We start from the raw sequence: 22231 nt of genomic DNA on the forward strand, positions 1-22231 counted from the left end.
AAGCTGGATGTTTTTTTGTTTCGTTTATTAGGCAGGTTAGACAGGTGTGAAATCATTTCACTGTGAAGTGGGTGTGTCAATGAGCAGCAAAGAAACATCTCAGACATAACTGTGGTTTACAGACTTTCATTACTCTCAATTTGTGGGTGCTTTCATTGTTTACAATTTGTGGGTGCTTTTCAGCAGCTACACTGTATGGGGTTTAGAAGATCCTGCAAAAATGCACATCAACACAGGGACCAAACTATACTATATGAACCGCCTGAGGAAAAAATACAATATACAAAGAAATGGATATAAAATCCACTAAAGCATCTTACGGTGAACACTACCAGTCACGTTGCTATTAGAACACATGTGGTCTTGATATGTGCAATGCAATTTGCAGGACTGCCATCAATCACGGCTGTCAATTAAATCAAGAATGATAAGAGATGTAATCACCTACTCTTTGATTAAAATGTTGACAATCAAGTCATGACTATTAAGACTTTCTATAAGAGCCTTCCACTAAATATTCATATTTTTTTCTGTAGGAGAATCCTATTACCTGTTTTTAGTTTGTTCAAGAAAGTCTATGGTCTATAAAAGCCTATAAAAATGTAGAAGCCTGTTACAAATATTTTCTCAGGAAAAACTAACCTATGGTAGTTCTTGACGATGATATTACGAACCTCTAAAAGGTCTTCTCAGACAAACTAAATACGCGATCGCTTTGCAAGAGTCTGTTGGGAAAAAAACATAAATAATACTTCACTGCAATCATCACTGCTATACTTGCATGCCTGATATACCTTTTGTTGTTCGCTAAACTGAATTATTTGCCTCTGGAGGAGGAGGAGGGTTGTTGTTTTTGTAAGCGAGACGCCCATCATTCAAAATTCAAACCAATGAGACTGAGCTTGAGCCTGAAACTGTACCCTCGCCCTCTCAGCAGGGAGGCATGGCTGAATGCGGACTGCTCTTGCTCACTTCGGCAAACTACGCTGCGCAAATGTCTGTTGCGTTCTGATTTCGGTTGTCATTTGTCACATTTTGGCAACATATTGACATAGTAACCCTCAGTCTCCGGATATACAAACACAATTTCAAAGGATTTGGAGCAAAGAAAGGTATTTCGGTGTCCATTTGGTCGGCTGCCTCCTGGTCTTTCTTTGCTCATGACAGTTTGAAGACAACGCCGAGGATATAGATCCGGCTTCGGCAAGGAGAGCACTTGGAGGAAGACGACGAGAGCCAACAGAACTTGACGATTTGGGTGGATCTTTTTTCTGCTTGTTGCCCGGAATGGTGTAATGTGATCTGAATCTCCCACACATGCGGTTTGTTACATTCAAATTAACTTACTCACACAGCACAAGAAACGAGTGGTTCAGGAAGTATTGGTGGATGTTTTACCGAGGAAACTAAATTTGTCTCAGACCATAACTCTGATTTTCATCTATACATCTTCTGTAGACATTTTCTGTGGATTCTTACTGCGACCGGGTTGCGATACTTGCTGTCCGAGTCGCCAAGCTGCTAGGAAGGATGCGCTTGTTGCTATGAATACACGATCAGACTGCACTGTTGAATAAAAGGAAACATTCATATCTACAATCGCCCAGCTCTCTCTGAAAGAACTTTGTCACTTGAGAGTACCACAATCTGTTGCGATCTTTTTTACACAGGATATAGACTTCATACTGGCAACGTATGACTTTTTACACCATCTTCGGCAACATTAGTAGCAAAGATTACTATAGTGTGGACAATCACCATCGCTCAGGTGCAGTGATCCAGTCTTGCTATAAGTCATTCATTCATTTGAGAAAGCGAAGAGCTTATTTTTAAAAGGCCGGGCATTCCGATGTGAACACCGCTCTGTCAGTTCATACCGAAGCTGTTATCGTAGACACTGCATCGCAAGGATCTGCGTGTCAAAGTTAGATAATGCCGCAACTGGAAACGATTTTGATTGTTTTTAACATCCTCTGGACGTGCGTGTTCACTCAAGAACCGGCCTCCAAGGTGGTTGCAGATCGCTATGCAGTCTTTTGGAACCGCACAAACCCCAGGTGAGTCGCCAACATGATCTCTCGATGCCTCGTTGTGGAAATGATTGAATGTCATAGAAAACAAAGTTGGTGTCTAAACCACCCAGATGTTGATATTTCATTGTTTATATTAAAACACTTGTTTACGCAGATAGGAATAAACTTAGACCGGCGCGGTATGCATATATGAATTAGCCACTCTTCTCTCAGCAAAATAATGTAATTTAGTTTTTCACTTGTCATAGGGTTAACATGGCCACGTTCTACAAAAAGCAACAGAAAAAGCAAACTCAGTCTACCATTTAATCATATTATAATGAATACTTGCATCACTACTATAATTTAGAATGTTTATGGCTGTTTCCTCTTTGCGCGGAACCCTAGAATAACAGCCTGCGCAGTGCTATAGGTTATTGTAAACAATATAGGTTAGATCTCTATCTCCGACCTGTAATAACCTGTAGTTGTGTATTGCGCTAGATGCGTTTTAGGTGTATATCAGCAAGCAGCCTAACGCAGAGCCTTTAGAAATGATATTCGTTCTGTGAGGTCTGCGGAGGTAGTCCATTGACAAACTTGTGATAACATTTCCCCGTCTTCAACGAAACCTGATGAATGACCGTACCCGCAAACCTTGTCCTCTTCGGTAAATTGTCGCACTATGACTTTGCAAATTCATGGGACAGAATCGGCTCATTGAAATTAGCAGTTGAATTGAGGGACTTCTTTTGAGATGCGTATCAAACGTTTACCACACCACCATGCCGTAACAAGGAAAATCCTACCCCAGTAAAACTATTGAACTGTAGTCCAAACAGAGCAAACTATTTCCCACGATTGAACCTATTCTGACAAATAAGATGTACAGATGTAGGCTTAATTGGTGTGCCTTAAAATGTACAAATAATTGTGACAATTACTCCCAATCAGTCTTTGAGCTTGTGATAGGCCGCGTTTCCTGCGCTATACGTGAGGTGGTTGTGTGGTTATGTGCTTAGCTACATTGTTATAACACAGACGTGCATTAAATTATTTGATCTCAATTCTAGTTCTAACTCAGTGTTAGTAGCCTAGACAAGCGCATGAGAAAGTGTAAGTCGATTAAGTGGTATCAGCCTAAAAACCTACATGAATCTAGTGTCCTTTGTCATTTTTGTTCCCTGGAGAAGTGTAGGGGAAAAGTGTTTTGCTGATATTTTCTTTCCCAGCGGAGTGGGGAACTGTTGATTGCTCCACTCAGATATTAGAGCCTGATAGCGTCTCGGGAAAGGAAACTAGTCGAAGGAGTTTGGCAGCTCAGACGAGAAGCGCTGTTCTTTTTCCCGCAACCTCAAGTTCATGTATTTGAAAGGGGAAATTCGGAAGCTTTCTTCAAAGGAGAATTGTAAGAGCTAATGATTTAAGCGCAAAACATAATTTCATTATAGCCTACACTGTGGAGTACTTAAGTGCTTTGCCCCAATTTCATGGTTTTAATAAGAGGAAAGACATCCTTTCAAAACAGGTGAAAATTATTGGGTGCACCCCTTAGTGGATGACTTTCAATTAAGTTATTTCAAGGTAGCATGCTTTGAATTCTTAAGCTTTGAAAATTGAACATGAGATCAGACTAAAAAAAATAAATAGATAAATGCTGCTCTCCAGAGCTTTATCTGTGATCACGTCCCTTTTGGTTTCTATGCCCATATCAGAATAGTCCAGATGAGTTGAGTTCTCTCACTGTGCACGAGAATCAGGATCTCTGTCTCCAACTCTTGCCAGGAGTGCCCAGGTTGGTGCCCCCCCCTGTCCCTGCCCTCCCCCCCTGTGTCCTGCCAGCGACTGTAGGCCATTTCCCATTCCCAGCTCCTGCCCCGCAGTTGCCATGGGTCTGGCCCGCGCCTCTGCCCCACGCTGGGCAGGGACAATGCCCGAGACACAGAGGGTCTTTTCAGCCGTGGCCTGTGCCCAGCTGGGTGCATGCTTTTCGCGAGAGGGGCACATACGGAGGTCACACATTTCTGCGATAACCAAAACAGGCCCTCTGGTCCGCCGTGGCGGGGCGGCGAGCAGAGGCTCCGTCGTCAGGGTTAAAACCGGGGCGAGCCCGGGGCCTCCAAACGGCCATGTCACAGGCACCCCGCCTGGGTTTTGTCTGAGGAGAATGGGGCCCCTTGGCTAAATAAATGAGTTACTCTAAATGAGTGTCTCTCATTCGCATTCATGGACTCACCCAGTGGCCTAATCCAGCTCGCTGGCTGGGCTGTATTATGTATCTGTGCTCACTGCTAAGACCTTTGGCCAGCCTTCCCATCTCCTTCCTCCCAGCCTCTGAGACTTCTCTCTGTCTCTTTCTCTCTCTCTCTCTCTCTCTTGCTCTTTCTTTTTTCACTTATTCCCCCCCCCCCTTCAAAATATGAGGACTGTCAAAATATGGTTTGGGTGAGCAGAGAGAATTGGGTTCGGTGTTGTCAGCGTTTTTCGGTCTGTGAGTATTTCCACAGAAACTTTGAAATGGACGTGATCATTGGGGAGGGGAGTAGGGATTGAAGAGGAATGGAAATGCTAAGGAATTCCTGCTTGTTTTCTCTGGCTCTATTCACAAACAAATACAGGTTTTTGTCAGGGTGTTAAAGTGCCTTTGCCGTTACGTAGGGCCCTCCTCCGCATACCCACCCCCCACACAGACACACACACACACACACACACACATTCAGACACACATACAGACAGACACACACACACATACACTCATTCACATAAACACCCACCCACGCACGCACGCACACACACACACACGCACACACACACACACGCGCACGCACACACACACACACACACACACACACACACACACACACACACAGAGAGAGAGTTACACGGCTTCTCACACTGTGCCCCATCCCCTCAATGTCTCCAACAGTTGGATTGGTTCTGTTGAATGTGATTCATTAATGCCCGCAAATTACGGGAATCAAAAGCAGCGGAGCAAGAGTTCAACTGTGAGGTTTAGCCAGCCATGAGCCATGCTGTGAAATATTAATACTTCAATTGATGAAGGCACATTATTGGCTTCATTAAAAATTCTTAATAAAAGAACATTAAATACTTCAATGACGCCTTGCACTTTTATGACAGAAGACAAGACACTGCACAAGTGGGGTTTTTATTTGCTCTCTTCAACCCAATAACTTTCAAGTGCCCAATTATATTTTGTTTGAAAGTCATTCCTAGACTTCAAACGAGAAATCACTCTAAATTGCGAGAGTGAGGATAGTTTTGCCACAAAAAAAAAAATCCATTTTCATGATCCATTATTCCAAAAAGCCCGGCTTAATACAGAATACAACGTCCAACTGTTGAAAATAATTAACTGTGCTGGCTACCCAGCAAATTACACTTTGCAACTACAGTGCGTGTACTTTGGGGGTTGTGTGTGTGTGCGCACGCAAATGTGTGTGTGTGCGCAAGTGTGTGTGTGTGTGTGTGTGTCTGTGTGTGTGTCAGTTGGGACTGTTTCTAGTCGCACTTGAGTGAGTGCAGTGTGTGCTGTTGGGATTCCTAAGGGGATTTGTCCACTCCCTGGTCTCTTGTGTGGGGGCAGAGGTTTGTCCAACACCCTCACAGGTGCAGGCCTTGTCGCATTTTGTGTCCCACCACCACACACACAGCTCTTGGCCGCCATTAAAGGTTGAGCTTCTTTACAGTAGAACTGCGCATGTCTGCTGCCATTGCATGAATCTAGTTAACGGCATCTGGTGAGAGAGATTGATATTGCTATGTTACACCACGGCTTGGTTGAATTTCTTATTGCGACGCATTATTTGGGAATATCAATAGATTTTTTCTATTTGCACACCTGTGAAGAAGTCCCCATATTTTACACTTGTGTATTAATTTGCAGTGTTTGTTGTGAGGTTGTGAGCTGACTCGTTGTGATAGAGTTAGTGGATTAGTGTACTGTCAGGAGTGCAGACAGCAGAAACATGTTAAATGTGCCTGAAATAAGGGTTCATACAGTTGCCATTTATCTGATCAAAGGACCACAGTGATTTTGCAAAGCTATTTCTCTCTAGAACGCTGGGCTATGCTAGCTTAGATCTAGTAATGATAGTTTGTCCTGAAAGTGAAGTTAAGGTAAGGTGAGGTGATTTATGAAGGATCAAAGTAGTTAAAAATGTGAAAATGATATTCACTTAGCTTAAATTATATTAACTGAAGACACTTAAGCAACTTAACACAAGTGTGACAACCATAGTATAAGTGGAATAATGAACTTTATTGCATTTGGGTAGCAGAAAATAACAGAAAATGCATTACAAGGTTCAGTAATGTCCACATTACCACCAGGAACAAGCCTTATTCTGTGCTCCTGGAATGCTTTGCTATGCCTAACCTAACTCATTAATTCGGAATTTCCTTTTTTTGTCTATGAATGTATGAGTAAGCAATGGATTTATTATTATTATTCCTTTATTATTCACGTCTGACAGGAATGGTGTCAGCATTTCAGAGTTGTGTGGATCATTAATGGCCTCCAAATTTAGATCGGTGTTGTTGTGTTGTAGTTGATTTTTTTCCCCTTTTCGATCTTTACTCATTTGTGTGGGAAGTTGTCTCCTGCTGAAAACGAGACCTGTTTATTTGTTGTTGATAGGTGGGATCAGCAGAGAATCGGTATCGAATTGCAGCCTTAATCTTCTCTGTGTTTGTATATGTGGTGCCATGGAAGCCGATACTGTAGCCCATCAAAGCGAGCCATTGGACGAGCCCCGCTCGACCAACAGCTGGGGGCAGGAGGGGGATCGGGGCCTTCTGCTGGAGAAGTGTCCTCCTAGGGGCCCGATTTTAATCTCCGATAATGCCTCCTCAAAGCTCTCAATAACAGATGTGACACATTTCCCTTTAGATGGTAGACACTCTCACTCTATCTCTCTCTCGCCGAGACTTTTTTTTCCCAGGTTATAGCTGTAATAGCTCCAACTAGAGGTTCTGGGATGACACATTGGGTTTTTTTTTTTTTTTTTGTACGAAAAGCCATGCTTGTAAGCAATTCTGGTTATTCCGAAATGTGTTTCAGCTGCCAGTGGTCACATACCGCAAGAAATGTAAAATGTCGCCAGTTCCTCCCGTCTCTTCTCTTTGCCTCACTCCCCTTGCCCTTCACCCTGACGTCCTCCAGCGCTGCATACGCAACTCCGAGTCCGCGCCGGACAGAATGACCTCAGATGTTTTTTCTCTCTTCATATGCTGGCTCATTTTTAATCTCCACTTAAGAAACAAAGCCCCCATTTTGCGGTCTGTGGCCAGTTGATGTTGTGATAGCTGCTCCGTCTTATTGTGCGCAGTTCAGTGCGTATTGTTCGCCGTGTTTACCCTCCTCTCCCCCTTCTGTCTCTCCCGGCTCCCCGCTGCTTGGTTCCGCTTGGATTTTAAACGGCTACAAAAAAAGGGAGAGAGTGAGGGAGAGAGAGAGAAAGAGAGAGAGAGAGGGGAAAAAAACCCCTTCACGTCCAAATATTGACTGGGTCTTAGGACCTCAGCCCTTCTCCAAGCCAGGACGAGACCCGTGTGAAAGGGCACTATTGTTCCTGTCTTAGCCGCCCTTTGCCAGGGTCTAAAGTATGTAGGCCTCTGGAACACAAGGGCTGGGTACGGCGGGCCTTGTCTCGCTGAATGCAGCCAGGGCGCACAACGGGGGCAAGATGCATAGGGTAGGGGTGGGAGAGCACTCAGGAGAGGGCTGCACTCGGAAAGGGGAGGAGGGTGTGTGTGTGTGTGTGGAGGGGGTTTGGGGGGGGGGGGGGTGGAGGGGGTTGGGGGGGTCAGGAGAGACCCTGTCTCCGCGCCAGTGGGAATGAGCTCCCACCGCCCGCTCCCCGCTGCCTGGCCGCTCCGCCTGCTCCGCGGCGTTGGATTAGGCTCCGGGGTTTGGGAAGCATTTGGCTGGCCCTTTCTCAAGGAACAAGGGGGTGTCAGGAGAAGCAGCTCGCTGGAGAGAAAGTTCTCCTGCAGTGTAACCAGCACATCCTGCTGGTTTTGTGACCTCATATACAGAGGAAGGTGCTTGGCCCCCTTTCTCTCAGCTTTATACATCCCGACACGCTAATAAGTCCGGAAGCTTTTGGTGTTTCACGGGTGGAAGGGAATCCTTCTCCTTGGTTGTGTCCTTCATATCGGTCCATTTTCATTGTTCTCCTGTTGTTACAGTGTTACACTGCCTGGCGGCTCAGAGGAAGTCTTGGAAGGGTTCAAGCAGGGAAAATTCATGTGGCTGTCACCTTGTATATTTGCAATCTTTTTCTTTTTGGTCGGTGCCTCTGCAGCGACAGCTTAGTGAACGATTCAGTTATTTATTTACATCTTTTAAACTCCTTTCTTGGTTTCCCTCTATTTTCCCTCTTTTTTTCCCTTTCTTCCTCTGTGTTTTTTTTAGGTGAGCTTTTAAAATGTGATTGGTGAAATGGCATCTCCTGGGTCTTTGAAGCCAGTGTAGGTATTAACAGAGAGGCACTAAGGGGCTTAAAAGGTCATCAACCCATTGTGTGGAGACACAAAACACTTCCTCCGAGGCCCTTCACCCCCTCTGCCTCGGCCTCACAGAGCCGTGGCCTGGCTGACCATTCATATTAATCAGCCTTAGCCCCTAATGACTCTGATAAAGGCCCTGAAAGAGCCCTAAAGTGCCCCGAAACCCCCCACTCTGCGCCAGATAAGCACACGTTGTAGGGGAAAAATGTTGCATGCGGTGCCTGAGCCTTGGTCTCTGTACAAAATCAGGCAGAAAAGACCTATCCAATCTCCACATCCTCCATTAGAGACCATTTAATCAGGGGGTGGGGGAAAGAGAGGTAATAGAGGATGCATTTTTTGGTGAAGCACACTTAAAGTACGCAAAAAAAAGTTTCCTTTTTTCTTTATTAAGGACCGAGCTGCTTGATGAGAGAGAAATGGAAGGAAAGGAGAGAAAGGAGAAAGGGAGGGAGGGAGAGGGAGAGACGGTGCAGCAGGAGAGAGAGAAAGAGAGAGAGAGAGAGAGAGAGAGAGAGAGAATCACAGAGAGAGTGAAAGAGAAATAAGAGAGAACAGGAATAGTGTGTGTTTGGATAGCTTGCCCTATATCCCAGCTCTGCTCACTCTTTCCACATGGGCGCCATAAAAAATAGCTGTAGAGATGGCTGTGTCTCAAGTACATGAATATTATCGGCTTACTCCGTGTCCTCTTATGCTTTGCCTTTATTTTTCTCTACTCACGATTCTTAATTTATTCTTATTGAGGGAGGAGTGTAATTGGTTTTCAGCATATCAGTCCATGCCTGAACCATGGGGCTCTCTTGAGTTAAGATGGTGAGGAGGGAGAAAGTGAAAGAGACAAAGAGCAAGTGAGTGAGGGAGGGAACTATGTGGGCCTACTTTCTTGGCAAACTTGGATTAACAGCCCAGAGTTGGGCGTGTGGAAGACATGGTACACAGACTTGGCACACTGATTCAACAATCATCCTGACTGGCAGCCATTTTAGGTTCACATTTCTGTATATCGTAGCCCTCCAGAAGATTTCCAATTGCCAGGAAAAGTCGGCACATCATTAAACAAAATGTGATTAAAAGTAATCGTAAAGTTAAACATACGAGACACATATTTGGTAGCTGCCACTGCCTTCAACTTTTTTCATTGTTTTTCTCTTGCAGTTGTGTTAATTAAACCTGTGTTATCTTAATGGTTTGATAAGCTATTCAGAGACATTTTGATCCACGAAGGAAATAAATACTCACCACATATTCAAACGGCCACCTTCATGAAGCCACATAATTGAAACGGATGGTTACATGCTGCTCATTTTACTACGAGAAAATTAATAAGCCACTTTAAATGTGCTGTAAATTTCAGAGTCTGTGTTTGGTGTTAGTTGAGCGCTTAATAATAGACATGTGTGACAGAAAAAAGAATCTTTGGCAGAAAGATTTCATTGGCAGCGAGCAATCAATATAATTCTGCCACCCAGAGAAAAGCACATTAAGCGAATTTGTTGCTGCGTTGCCATAATGGAAACCAGAACAATTTAAGTAACTTTTAAAAACCTGTGGGGAGCGAAGTATCTTTTTTTTGCAGATCTGGGGTGACTTTGCCGGACCTTTGGTCATTATTATACTATGGAGGAAGCGATAGAGCCTTTCCTTGTATCGAATGTGAGCACGCACTGAGCTTTGGGACCCATGAAATATTAAAAGCTGTTTGCGATCTCCGAGTCGAGTCTGGCCAACAAACCTTCACACGCAACGTGGGGAAAATGAGGTCAAGACGGCCATGATTGGAATGTCAGGGTCGACATTTTGTCTCAGTGCTGTATCACACATGGGGTCTGTTTCACTTTGTCGTGATCTGATTTTACATGCTCTAAGCTTAGGTTACTCTGGTGCTTCGCTTGTGGTGTTATTATTATTATTTTTTTTACGAAAATGTTTAAGCAAAGTTTTTAACGGAATTGCTGTTATTGCTGTGATCCAGTATCTTCTCTGTTTCCTTGGAGTGGCTCTTCTTTGTCTGTCGATACGTCCAGACAGGGAGGGGTCCTTAAGGCAGCCATTTTTGAAATGGTCTCCATTTTGTTTTTTTTCCCCCGAACATGTGAATTTTCGGAAATATTGAATAGAAAGCTCCAGATGTAATTCAGGTTTGCTACCCATTTGCAATACTGCTTGCACTTGTATCCCGCTTGAAATGTTGTTGGTTTGGCTCCGTTTCACCCAGTTCCAGTATCTAGCACCAGAGCGTTTGTTATGACAATAGGGCTGTCTTCGTACAAACTTGTGCCAATGTGTTGGTGTCATATTCTGAAACAGTGCCCAGTTATGTTTCACTCGCTCTCACTCCACACACTGCCACTGAGCTGGCACTGTGTTCCCAGTCCGCAGTGGGACTTCATTATTACCTGATTTGCGTTGAAACCGCACCAATGACCTATTTGTCTCTTCCCTTTCCCTCTCTTTCTTGTCTTCATCTTCATCAGCCCCCCCCCCCCCTGTCCTCTCCTCTCCGCTGGTGACACGGCTCTTGTATCAGTGGTGCGGGGGACCATGCTGGGCAGACGCTGGAATCATGGAGGCTCATAATCTTCCTTTATGTCCCCCCCCCCTCCTCCTCACACACCCCTTCCCCACAGCCAGGCCTCAGTTATTCTAGTGCATAATTGATGGAAAAGTTAGAATAGCAGAAGTAATACGATGAGAGGGTGCAGCGGAGCGCGAGAGCGGACAAGCGCCGGGCTGCCAGTGGAGAGCGGGATCGCGTGCGTGGGGCAGCAAACATTGCTCGGGACGAGAGGGCACTGGGAGGAACAGGTCCTGACGTAAAGCCGGGACAAAGTGTCAGTCTCCAGTCAGTCACGCTCCGCGCCGGGCACCGTGTGCGTGACCTTCTGTCCAGGCATTTCCCACCGGCCCCGTCATTCCAACGTCCCGCACCGGACCGCCCCCGGACCCCCCCTCCCACCCGCCCCAACCTAAAAGAGTCTTCATTAGCCCGCTCAACACGGTAGCGATGCTTGAGACCGGCCGCGGCCTACGAGGTGGAGATTCTGACTGGACCGGTCTCTCGCTTGGCCCTAATGATGATGAGTTTAGTGCCTAGATTGGAATGCAGTGAGCACGCTGGTCCCTTGTTCCCATGCTTTAGGTGCACGGCGTCGTCCCTCGCCTTGCAGCCAATTGCAGGGGGGGAAAATACCCGCCCAGGCCCCAAGTCTCCGGTGACAAGGTGTGTGTCACACCTCGAGCAGGCACTACAAAGAGGTGCTAATGGCTGAACAGCTCTACTTTGTCTGTTAAACAATGAGCTGTGACCACTGATAACCTGGGTAGTCTTGTTTCAAAGGGGCCCCAACTGTTTTTCCCAAAAAAAGCCCTCGAGGAAATGAACGGATCTCTTCCTGAAATTCATGCTGAAAAGAAAAGAGAAGGAAGGGGCAGGAGAAAAGGCAACCAAAGGTACTGGTTATAAGGCACAGGAATTTGATAGCAGTCAGTATTAATCACTCTTTTCTTCAAGACCGGTCTGGCTCGGGGAAATTGAACATGGGACTTGTCATTGTGAATTTTGTTCACTTAACGTGATTTGAAAAGGCTTCTAAAATGCATATAGTTACTGCTGGGTTTGGGTGCCTACCACTGTTTCATGGGCATTATGTTACCAGCTATGGTTTTTGGTATTCACAGTAGCATATTGAAAGTACATTTATTAAGTTATTGAAAGCCAAAGTATTCCATCGAAATAACATAATAGTTAAGTTGTGAAACAGTACTCTGGGAATGTACGCTCAGTTTTGGAACGTTTTGTGTGATGTAGTACAATTTGATTTTTTTTTTTTTTTTAAACTCACAGAAAAAGTACCACCTGATTATTTCAGAATGTGTGAATATCAGTGTGAACAAGAAACACATGTCTGTCCAAAACGCTCTGCCCTGGGAGACACAGCAGTCTTAGCCCCAAGTAAGAATAAATAACTTTAATGAAAATAAACAGGGCGATGCGGACACTGTCCCTGACTTATAATTTAACTTTGCACATGTGGTCATGGGGAGGGGAAAAAAAAAGAACTCTCACTAGTAAGTCAAAAGCAAGCGTCTGTCTCAGGTATAAATATTACAGCACGGCCATAAAGACTTCCGATGGAAACATAAGCACCAAACGCGCTCAGGAAACAAATAAACCATCTTTATGGTTTCGCCTCCAGCCCCTTCACTGTTTTCCGCTCTCCTGGAACGACCTAGCCCCCACAACGGCAAATCAAGCCCGGTTGTGTAACGCTGGCTCATTTTTATTTGGAATAATTTACTATTTTAATTTGTGGCTGTACAGCTGAGCTGCAAACAGCCATGCGCCCTAGCATGGAAACTCCATAATATTTTGCTGGAATATTCTGCCCTATGGGTTTTGAGAGAATAGCAGCAGTTGGTTGTGTAAATAATGATTCATTTGTTGGTGTATAAATAGTGACATGGGCGCTGTACTAATTCTAGTAAACAGAACAGTGTGGAGGATTGTATGTGTTTATATACCAGAAGTCTGCGTGTGTGCATGTGTGTGTGTGTGTGTGTGTGTGTGTGTGTGTGTGTGTGTGTGTGTGTGTGTGTGTGACTTTGTTTAGATTAGGCTCATGTATTCAAACTGTATGGTAGGGACACCACATGGACAGTAGTGTTTTGAATTACTTAGTTTAAACAAAATTGTCATCAACATCAAGTGACCGCTCAATGGGGTTGTATAAATCATGTTTTGCTCATAGTGCAGTATGCGTGTCACACAACAATATTGTATTACAACTGTAGAGAATAATCGAACAAATAAAGTATAGCTGTTTACAAGAAAAAGGGTATTATGTGAAAGCTATATTTGAAGACAAAATGATCTATATTTGCGGATAAAAATTTGCTCAAAAATATCTTCCGTGATTAGATACGTTTATTATAACGGCAGTAGCACATACGCTGAAATATTTGTTTGCATTTAAACAGTTGTAAAAATGTATTTGTATTTGTAAAATTACTCATTGTACAAGAACACCTAAAATCAAGTAATAAGTTAAAAGCAAAGCATAGCAAAAAAAAGAAGATAAAAAACATTTTAAAAAAAAGCCCTGGTTATATGTTAATGTTTTACTGCAAAAATATGTATCGCATTTTTCCTTGAAGTAGAATTGTAAAAGCAAAAATGCATTGAGTCAAAATATTTTTATTTTCATATATATATATATATATATATATGAATGATTTATATGTAACATGTTTGTGTTTTAATGTAATTTAGTATAAAGACAAAATAATTATTAATACATTTAATATGATTAATTAATTAAGTATTAATTGAGTATTAATACATTTAATATGATTAATTAAGTATTATGTTACATTCTATGAATCTGATAATAATCTCCTATTGCTATATACAAAGTATTTCCAAAATGGTTTAGTATTTCAAAACAAATTTTCCCAGGAATAACATAAAAAGTAAATAGTAAAGTTAGCATAAGTAATGTGTTTGCTGAATATAGGCTATCTGTACTTGTGTGAAAGAGTTAACTGTCGTCCTAAACCCGGCTTGCGTGCCAGGCTCTGTCGCTTCTCCTCTGTCGTGCTCACTTGAGCTTCACAAATGATTAGAGACCGAAAGAAAAACTGATAAAATAAATCCCCAGTCGGTTACAGTCCAGCTCGAGGAGTCCTGTGACCAGCTCTCGGTCACATGGGCCATCAAAGGTTTGCCTGCCGGTGAGGTCTAGACACGCGAGGCCCAGGGGGACGGTCACTGCAAAGCCCCCAACGGCACACACCTCTCAAACCATCAGCACCTCACCTCACGAGATGCCCCCGAGCAAGCTTCCTGGTTCCGGTGATTTGTGTGAAAAGCGAAGCTCTAGATTGGCCATGGCCATTGGTCGTAGAAAGTCTCAATTGCTCAATTGCTTGTCGACGTTTTTTTTTTGGCCAAAGAAACAGTGTGTTAAATTGTGATTGATTGTGTTGATTGAAGTAGGTAATGACTCGTGTATGGGGGCTGTGTGTATTCCTATTGCCTTTGCCTTTGCGTTAGTGGGCGTACGGTTGTTGTGTTCATTGGTTGGGTCTTTCAAGAGCATTGCGTGACTAAAAGCTGTTGTGCATGAAGTGCCTCATAGACATTTACAATATGTGAAAACTAGAACATGGAACAGAGGGATTCGTAGGAGGGGTCTGAAGGAGGGACCAATGAGAGCTCAGCAGGAGGTCACGAAGACCAATAGGGCGCGACTCTGCGAAATGTCTTGCAGGGTTGGTGTGCATTGCGGATAAGGGATTGGATAGAGTGTTGCGCTGGGGCTTTTAGATCAAGGTCAGGGTCACCATTTTCTTTAGCATGTGCCATTTGCTAGACATTCCGCCATCATCATCGTGGAGACATTGAACTTGGTGATGTGATTAATATTGTGTGGTGTACTCGGCAGTGACAGCGGAGTTGTGTTTTAAACTGATGGCCAATCCAGATGGCTCCATGCTCGCAATCTTAATCAGAATCTTCAGAACTGCACTGGCGCTTGGTACAAACCACAGCAGTGTAATGTTGAAGTAATGCGAAATTGCAAAAATTCTTTCCCCCCCTCGCGAGCAGTTGTGGCAGTAATTTTATACAGGTCTGGAACACTATGCTATGCACAAAGGCACAGGACAGGACACAGTAGCATTTGCTGGTGGCCTCGAAAAATATCACAGCTCGGAAACAAATAAACCAGACACCACTGCAGGGAGAATGGCTCAATTCGTACTGGAGCTTGTGCTTTTGGCTTACTTGTCTTTCTGTGCTCCGTGATATGAAGTGCCTGTATTTATCTGTGGTAGGGTGTTGCTTTTGCTAGTTTGGCAGCAAGCGCAAGGGAGTGCTCCACTCTGTGTGTTTTCCTATTAGCATTGCTATTAGTCAAACGCCGCCCAAGACCTACACACTCTCCCTCTCTCTTAGGCGAGTCTCTCAGATCCACAATGCAAGCGGATACAGCACCTCTCCCTGCCAAAGAAGCCCATTTTTTGTCATCTCTCTCACCCTGACACTCTCACTCTCTCTCTCTCTCTCTCTCTCTCTCTCTCTCTCTCTCTGTCTGTCTGTCTCTCTCTCTTTTTCTTTCTACTCTCACACGGTCCATTTCACTATTTGCCACTTGCCTCCCCTCACATTCTAACACGCTCCTTTCCCCTTTCTGTCTCAGTCACTCTCTCCATTACAGCTCCCCCCTCTCCGCCCTCCGCTCTTTCCTTGAATGTCTCGTCTCTCTATTTCACCCCCTTCCCCTCCCCTGGCTTCCCCCTCCACCTCCTCCTCCTCCTCCTCCACCTCCTCCACCACCTCCTCCCCTTCCCCTCCCTCTGTTCCGTCGCCAGTAGTCTGCCACGTCCGCCGGCTCCCGTCTTCGGGCCTGATATCAGATTTGCGAGGGCTGAGATGACGGGGGTCGGCCAGCCCAGCCCAGCCCAGCCCAACCCATCCCAGCCCAGCGCAGAGCCCTGAGCTCCGCTCCCCGATCATCCAGCTTCCATTGTCAGGCTCGAGCTCTCTGATGTCATCTCCCTGTCTCACCCCACCCCACCCCCAACCGACCCCCCTTCCCCACGGCCACTTCCACCGATAATATCCTACACGGCCGGCGGGTCCCTTCGGAGGACTCATCCCTCCGTGTGATGTATAGGTTCTGCTGGCTGGTTCAGTAATTTTCCCTTGCTTTTTTTTTCTCCCCACTTTATTTCCTGCGGTGCTTGTGAATCAGATGAGATCGGGATCAGGCCCAGGAGATCACGGGGAGTGCACGAGCGCGAGCTGGCGCTATTTTCCTGAACGCTCCAATTCGCAGCAATATTTTTGGGCCTCTTGGACCGCAATACCTTTTCACATAATTCCATCCTCTGTGTACTGGTTTATATGTGTGCTTGTTTCTGCAATCAGAGTGTTGTGTTGTCCTCTTTCTCTCTCTCTCTCTCTCTCTCTCTCTCTCTCTCTCTCTCTTTCTCTCTCTCTCTCCCTTTATGAGGCCATGGTTGTGATATCCAGGGCCTAGTGGCCCGCTACCTGCATGGGTGTGATATGGCGCTGTGGTGGTTCTCTCCTCCATATGGAGGAGTGCTGGGCCAGATGCTTCTCAGATGATTGCGACGCGCGGCGTGATTTTAATTTGCGTCGCCGCTCCTTGCCCAGACGGACGTGCTAATTTCATTTGGTGTGAAAATGAGTCGGCAGACAGGGCGGAGGAGCCGCTCGGAAAAGCACGGCGCTCGCACGTGTTTTTCGACTCCACCGCAGTGTAAAAAAAAAAAATAGGAAAAAGGGCCTGGCTTGTTTTTTTTTTCGAGTGAAGTTTTCGGGGAGAGGTTTTCGTTGGCTTCGTGCGCTGTCATTTTTGGACCAATTCAAGAGGGATTCTTTAAGAAGTGCAATCCAGAACGCCTTTTAGCCGGGGCTTGGACGTGCGAACTGTTTGAATCCAACTCCCTCATTACCACTAAATCTTATCGCTACACCTAAGGAAAGAGCACCGAGGGGGGAAGAATAGCAAAGAATCGAGCGGATTTCACAATGAATGCTTACGCTGTAGCGCCGACCCTCCCAAACGTGGGTTTTTCCTTTTGGCCCTTTGTTCCGCTCCAGACTGCAGATGACGCGTGTGAAACGCGACGTGATATCTAGGCTCTAACGGTTCATTATTCCTGGCTTTTCTTGCCACCGAGAGAATGAAAGATCACTCCGCTTTGTGGAGAAGAGGGAGGGGAAAAAAAAGAAGAAAGAGTGCGACGCTGACCTTGTGGCAGTTCGAGCCGTGTTAAAGCCCGAGGTTTTACGCGGTCGGGGTCGCGCCCATAAGGCAGTGCCCCCCCCCCCCCCCCCCCCCTCACTTCCCCTCCTCCCCCCCACCCTCTCTCACGCTGGGGCAGTAGCAGTATCACCCATGAAGGATTGGGTTCCGGCCCGATGCTAATCGCTGCTCTCCACGCTTCGCCATGTTTATGATGCCTTGAAAACCCTTATCTGCACCAGACATCAGCTCCAAAAGTCAGCTGTGTCTTGCTAAAGGTAAACACATGTGGGGGCTCGGCGGGCGCTTTTCACACGATACGGCTCGGGGAGCCACTGTGAAGACCTTGTCACCTCGTACTGTCATCGTAGCACTGGGGTGTTGCCATCTACGTGTGAGTGATAAAGCTCTTCGAGAAAAACAACTGAGGGAAAGACGTGCTCTCACAAAGGTTGTTTACACTGTCGCATTCAGCCGGCCACAATGTGCGTCAGTCACGTCTGTAGAATTGTTAGCGGATGAATATGTATTTTGGAGGTTTTTTTACGTTTGTTTTGTCTTACTCCAGGTCTTCCATTTTCTCATTCTTTATGTTTGCAATGAATGGGAGGGAGAGAGCCAAGTCTAGCAATGGAAAGTGGATTTAGACCATTAGTGGACAGTTAAGCCTTGAAGAGTTGGCCAGTGAAAGTGGAGCCTCAATTTGATAGTCTGTAGCACCTGGTTAACTTCACTGACAATAACGGCCACAGCCCTGGGACTGCGGCCTCGTTCTCCCTTCTCCCAAATGAAATTGCTCCCCATAAAACTATTGATTGGCTTCTTTCGCTTTTATTCAGTCCCCTCTCCTCTCTCTCCCTAATGTCTTTCCACCGCATCCCCTCTCTACCTTAATAAAATAAAAAAAAAATAAAAAGCCTGACAAAGGCAATGATGAAAACACGCTGAATGGCGGCGCCTTTTGTTAAACGAACGACAAGGGACTTGAGGGTAACCCGTTAAGGGTTTCACTGCGAGCCTTTCCACGAGGCTCGTAGCTGGCTAATATAATCACAGTGAAAGAGCTGCTGAGGCTATTGTTTTAACAAATGAGTGGCGCTGGAAAATTTGGACGGCGGTCAGGAATGGCCGACGACGGCTACGTTCAGCAGATGGACACCCTGAACACTCCAATTAGAGAGCGGGCTAACAGATGACATAATTACCCAGAGGAGACCACTGTCTTTCAGGTGCTAATTGAATCGGTCCGTTTGCCAAAGAACTGCTCCCATCTAGCGCACAGCGCTTGGCCGCATTCCTGCTGCAAAAGCCTGTGGCGTATATCGGTCGGATGCGATGATGGCGTTTTTAGCGCAAATATTTTAAGCGTGTGAGAGTTGATCCGGGGTGGGTGTGAATCACGGTTCATTTGCTTTTTTTTCACTTTTTTTTTGTGACACAGTTTTTAGTTTTCTCTCGAGGCCTATCAAATTACTGGCCTGTGATAGCCCGTACTCATTAGTGAAATGGTGTAGAAAGACCACTTAACATAAGCGGTCGTAATGCAGACGAGATTCGGTATTGTGATCCTCGCTGATGAATAACAGCTTGTCCCGCTTTTGTTCTCGCATTAGGGCCTTTAGGAATAATGGACAAATATGTTTGGCTGTCAGTTAGTTAGCGCCTGTAGATGTTAATAGGAATTTCATTCACTGGCTTTACAGCCAAGGTTTTGTTGGTCAGGCCGATGTCTCGCTTGAAGTCTGTGTGTGTGTGTGAGTGTGTGTGTGTGTGTGTGTGTTTGTGTGTGTGTGACTTCACACACATTCATTTGTTTGGTTCTTTGCTCTATTTTTTGGTCTTTCAAATGGATGGCTTTTGAGAGCAGATGAAAAAAAAAACCTGCACAGAGGAATCAGAGCAAACGAGGGAAGACAAGTTGTACTTTTGTCCATGCGGTGCCGAACTGCAGGCATCTAATTGTGTCTGACACGTCCCTCCCCTGGCAAAGAAAAGCTTTTTCAGCACGTCAGCGAGATTTCAGCGCGGGCACGGAATCTCTCTGAAGCATCTCGAGATTTTTTCCCCCCCTTTCTATTTCAACTTCTTCTTCCCTTCCGATCCTCTGTCTAAGATTTTTTTAATATCTTTTCTTCTGCTTTTTGCACTATGTACGTAAGACCACGATAAAAAAAACGGGAAAAAACGAGGGGAAACCGTGTTGTAGTTCGCTCAAGGCCCATTGTGACTGAAGTGTCGCTTTCATGCCAGTTGACTTGGACCAGACTGCCCATTGGCCTGTGCCCGTTGTAAATAAACTTCACGCCGTCACATTTAGCATTGTGAGTGAGGATAAGTAAACACGAACGCGCTGGCCCGATTGGGATCTCTCGCCAGAGTGACCACTTCACTCCACCCCCCCGGTGTGTGCAGGGTCTCCTAGTCCAGCGAGCGAGAGAGAGAGAGAGAGAGAGAGAGAAAGAGAGAGAGAGAGAGGGAGAGAGAGAGAGAGGGGGGGGGGAGAGAGAGAGAGAGAGAGAGAGAGAGAGAGAGAGAGAGAGAGAGAGAGAGAGAGGGGGAGAGAGAGAGAGAGAGAGAGAGGAGGGGGAGAGAGAGTGGACTGTTTTACACAGATTGAGGAAACACACACACACACACACACACACTCACACACAAGTGTGACTCGATGCCTCAGCGGGGCCTTTTCCTCACATTCTCACGCTGGCTCGTCCCTGCTTCTCACTTCCACCTCCCAAGGAAGCGCGCCTTCTGAGGCTGAACCGGGGCCAGGTCAGAGGTCGTCTTGCTCCGTGGTCACACCAGAGCCTCCCAGCTGTCAGTCATCCGCCGACCCCTTCTTCTTCTTCTTCTCCTTCTCCTCCTTCCCCTATCTGGCTGCACTGAGCTGTCTGCAGCTGCTCCTTCTCTCTAACAGACGTGTGATCCAATGCGATTTGGCTTGTGCAATCCCATAAAACCGAGACTTTCATTTTTCCTCCTCGGACGTCTTTAGACACACACACACACACACGCACGTGCACACACACACACACACACACACACACACACACACACACACACACACATACACACACACACACAGAGACACAAACACACACACACCCACACACACACACACAGACACACACACACACACACACACACACAGAGACACATACACACACACACACAAATCCAGAGCCTAGAGAAACCTCTCCCATAAGAAGTGTATTTCTGTGCGAGCGCTGCAACAATGTGCGTGGCCTGTCAAGCCCCATATGAGGCGCGGGGTGTTTAGCTAATTGTGGTGCGGTCAAAAAGCCCCATTGTCCCGCCGCTGCCACCCCCCCACCAGCACGATGACTTCCGGTACAGAGACTCAGTGGGTAGGGTCGAGCGCCCCTGGGCTCAGCACAGCGTGACCGACACAAGTGGCGCTTTTGTGCCCCAGTCTACCAGCCTGACCCGCACCAGACCTCCATCAACATAACAAAGTAGCCCGCTCCGGTCCGCGCCGAGACGCCCCGACACCCCTCCCAACGGGGGGTGGAGGGGGGGTGGGGGGCGCTCCGACAGCCAGAGGGGTGCGCGGGGGGATGACGTCCTCGATGGTTCACAGGGCGACCAATCACGAGGGAAACGCATGACTTATTGATGTCGTACAGTGATATTTTAACCGGCGTAATTGTATTAAACTGTAGGCGGTGTTTATTTTGTTTTGTGTGCCTGTTCCGAGTATAGATGTTTCTTATTATTGTTTTCTTTTCTTTCCTTCTCCACTTTCTTTCCTGTCCGTTGCTTTCTTTTCCTTTTTCCTGAGTAAGATTTGTTTTTACAGCAGCGTGCAACCTACGGGATTGCTTTCCGGTTGTGAAATCACTCCTTCGAACGCGCTGTTGTTTTATTTTGCGCTGCTTTGTTTCCCCTAGTTACTCGTATGAACACAACGTGTGAAACGGCATTAGCAAAGCAAGAAACTAATAGAACTCTGCATGAACCCACAGAGCACACACCCCCGATGCCATGCTGTCTGAGGCAGTGAGTGGGAGATCCCGGTCTCATTAGAGTCCTCCTGGTCCAGTGAGGCTGGGCTTCATTAGAGGCGCCGTGTGTCATCCCACTCTCTCTGTGTCCGGGCCGCGTCCGCCCCGCATCTAATTTGTGGCCTCAGACATGTCTGCTGCTTTTGCAAATGATCCCTCCGATTACGACGGCTTGTCGTGTTGTCATGAGGACACTTTATGGGGAAGCCTGCTTTATGGGCCAGTATTTTTTCCCCCTCCCTCCCCTGCACCACGTACTGTTGCAGCCATAAACCTTCCTCTATTTTGGACCCCTGTGTGACTGCCAGACACATAGGAAGCGACTGTTTATTAGATTTGGAGAATCTTGACCTTTTGACACCGATCCCCACCCCAAACCCCCACATCCCATCTCCATATGTTAAGAATAGTCTGAGTGTTGGTTGGAACTATACACAAAAAAGACACACTGACACAAAGTAGCACTTAGGTTATTTATTGGGACTAGAGCTTGTTTTGCTGGTAGTCATCTGCTCATATCCCCCCCTGTCCACTCCTTGCTAAACATGCGTCAACATTCAAATTATATGATGGACAAGGATTGCAGTGTAAATGGTTCGCGAATTACAAAGGCGGGCCTTTTCATGTCGGCGTCAGGCGGGGTGCTATTCGTAGATCAGTTGTCATGGTCACCGTAAACATGGTGATATATTTGCCGAGCTGTGGGCTGAGTGTGTTTAGATAGCTCTCGTCTTAATACCGCTTCATTCAGCCGAGTGATCCCCTGTGCTGACATTGGCCCTTTTCAAAGTCCACTCAAACATAACTCAGTCCAATAAGTCGCACCACAAGCAGCTGGGGCCGACCAAATGGACACTTCTATATTCATTGAGGAGAGGAGGATAGA

General features: G+C 46.1%; 1 protein-coding gene across 2 annotated transcripts in view; it reads left to right on the forward strand.

The window, feature by feature from the left end:
- The first annotated feature begins 994 nt into the window (after window positions 1-994).
- efna5a (ephrin-A5a) overlaps window positions 995-22231 on the forward strand; it is a 62422-nt gene continuing 41185 nt past the window's right edge. For both annotated transcript variants that reach the window (XM_062554760.1, XM_062554761.1), the window contains exon 1: window positions 995-2057. In XM_062554760.1, the coding sequence (XP_062410744.1) occupies window positions 1933-2057 (125 nt within the window). In that variant the 5' untranslated portion in view covers window positions 995-1932. The remainder of the gene's footprint in view (window positions 2058-22231) is intronic.

This window comes from Sardina pilchardus, chromosome 14, assembly GCF_963854185.1.
Source record: "Sardina pilchardus chromosome 14, fSarPil1.1, whole genome shotgun sequence".
NCBI classification, from domain to species: domain Eukaryota; kingdom Metazoa; phylum Chordata; class Actinopteri; order Clupeiformes; family Clupeidae; genus Sardina; species Sardina pilchardus.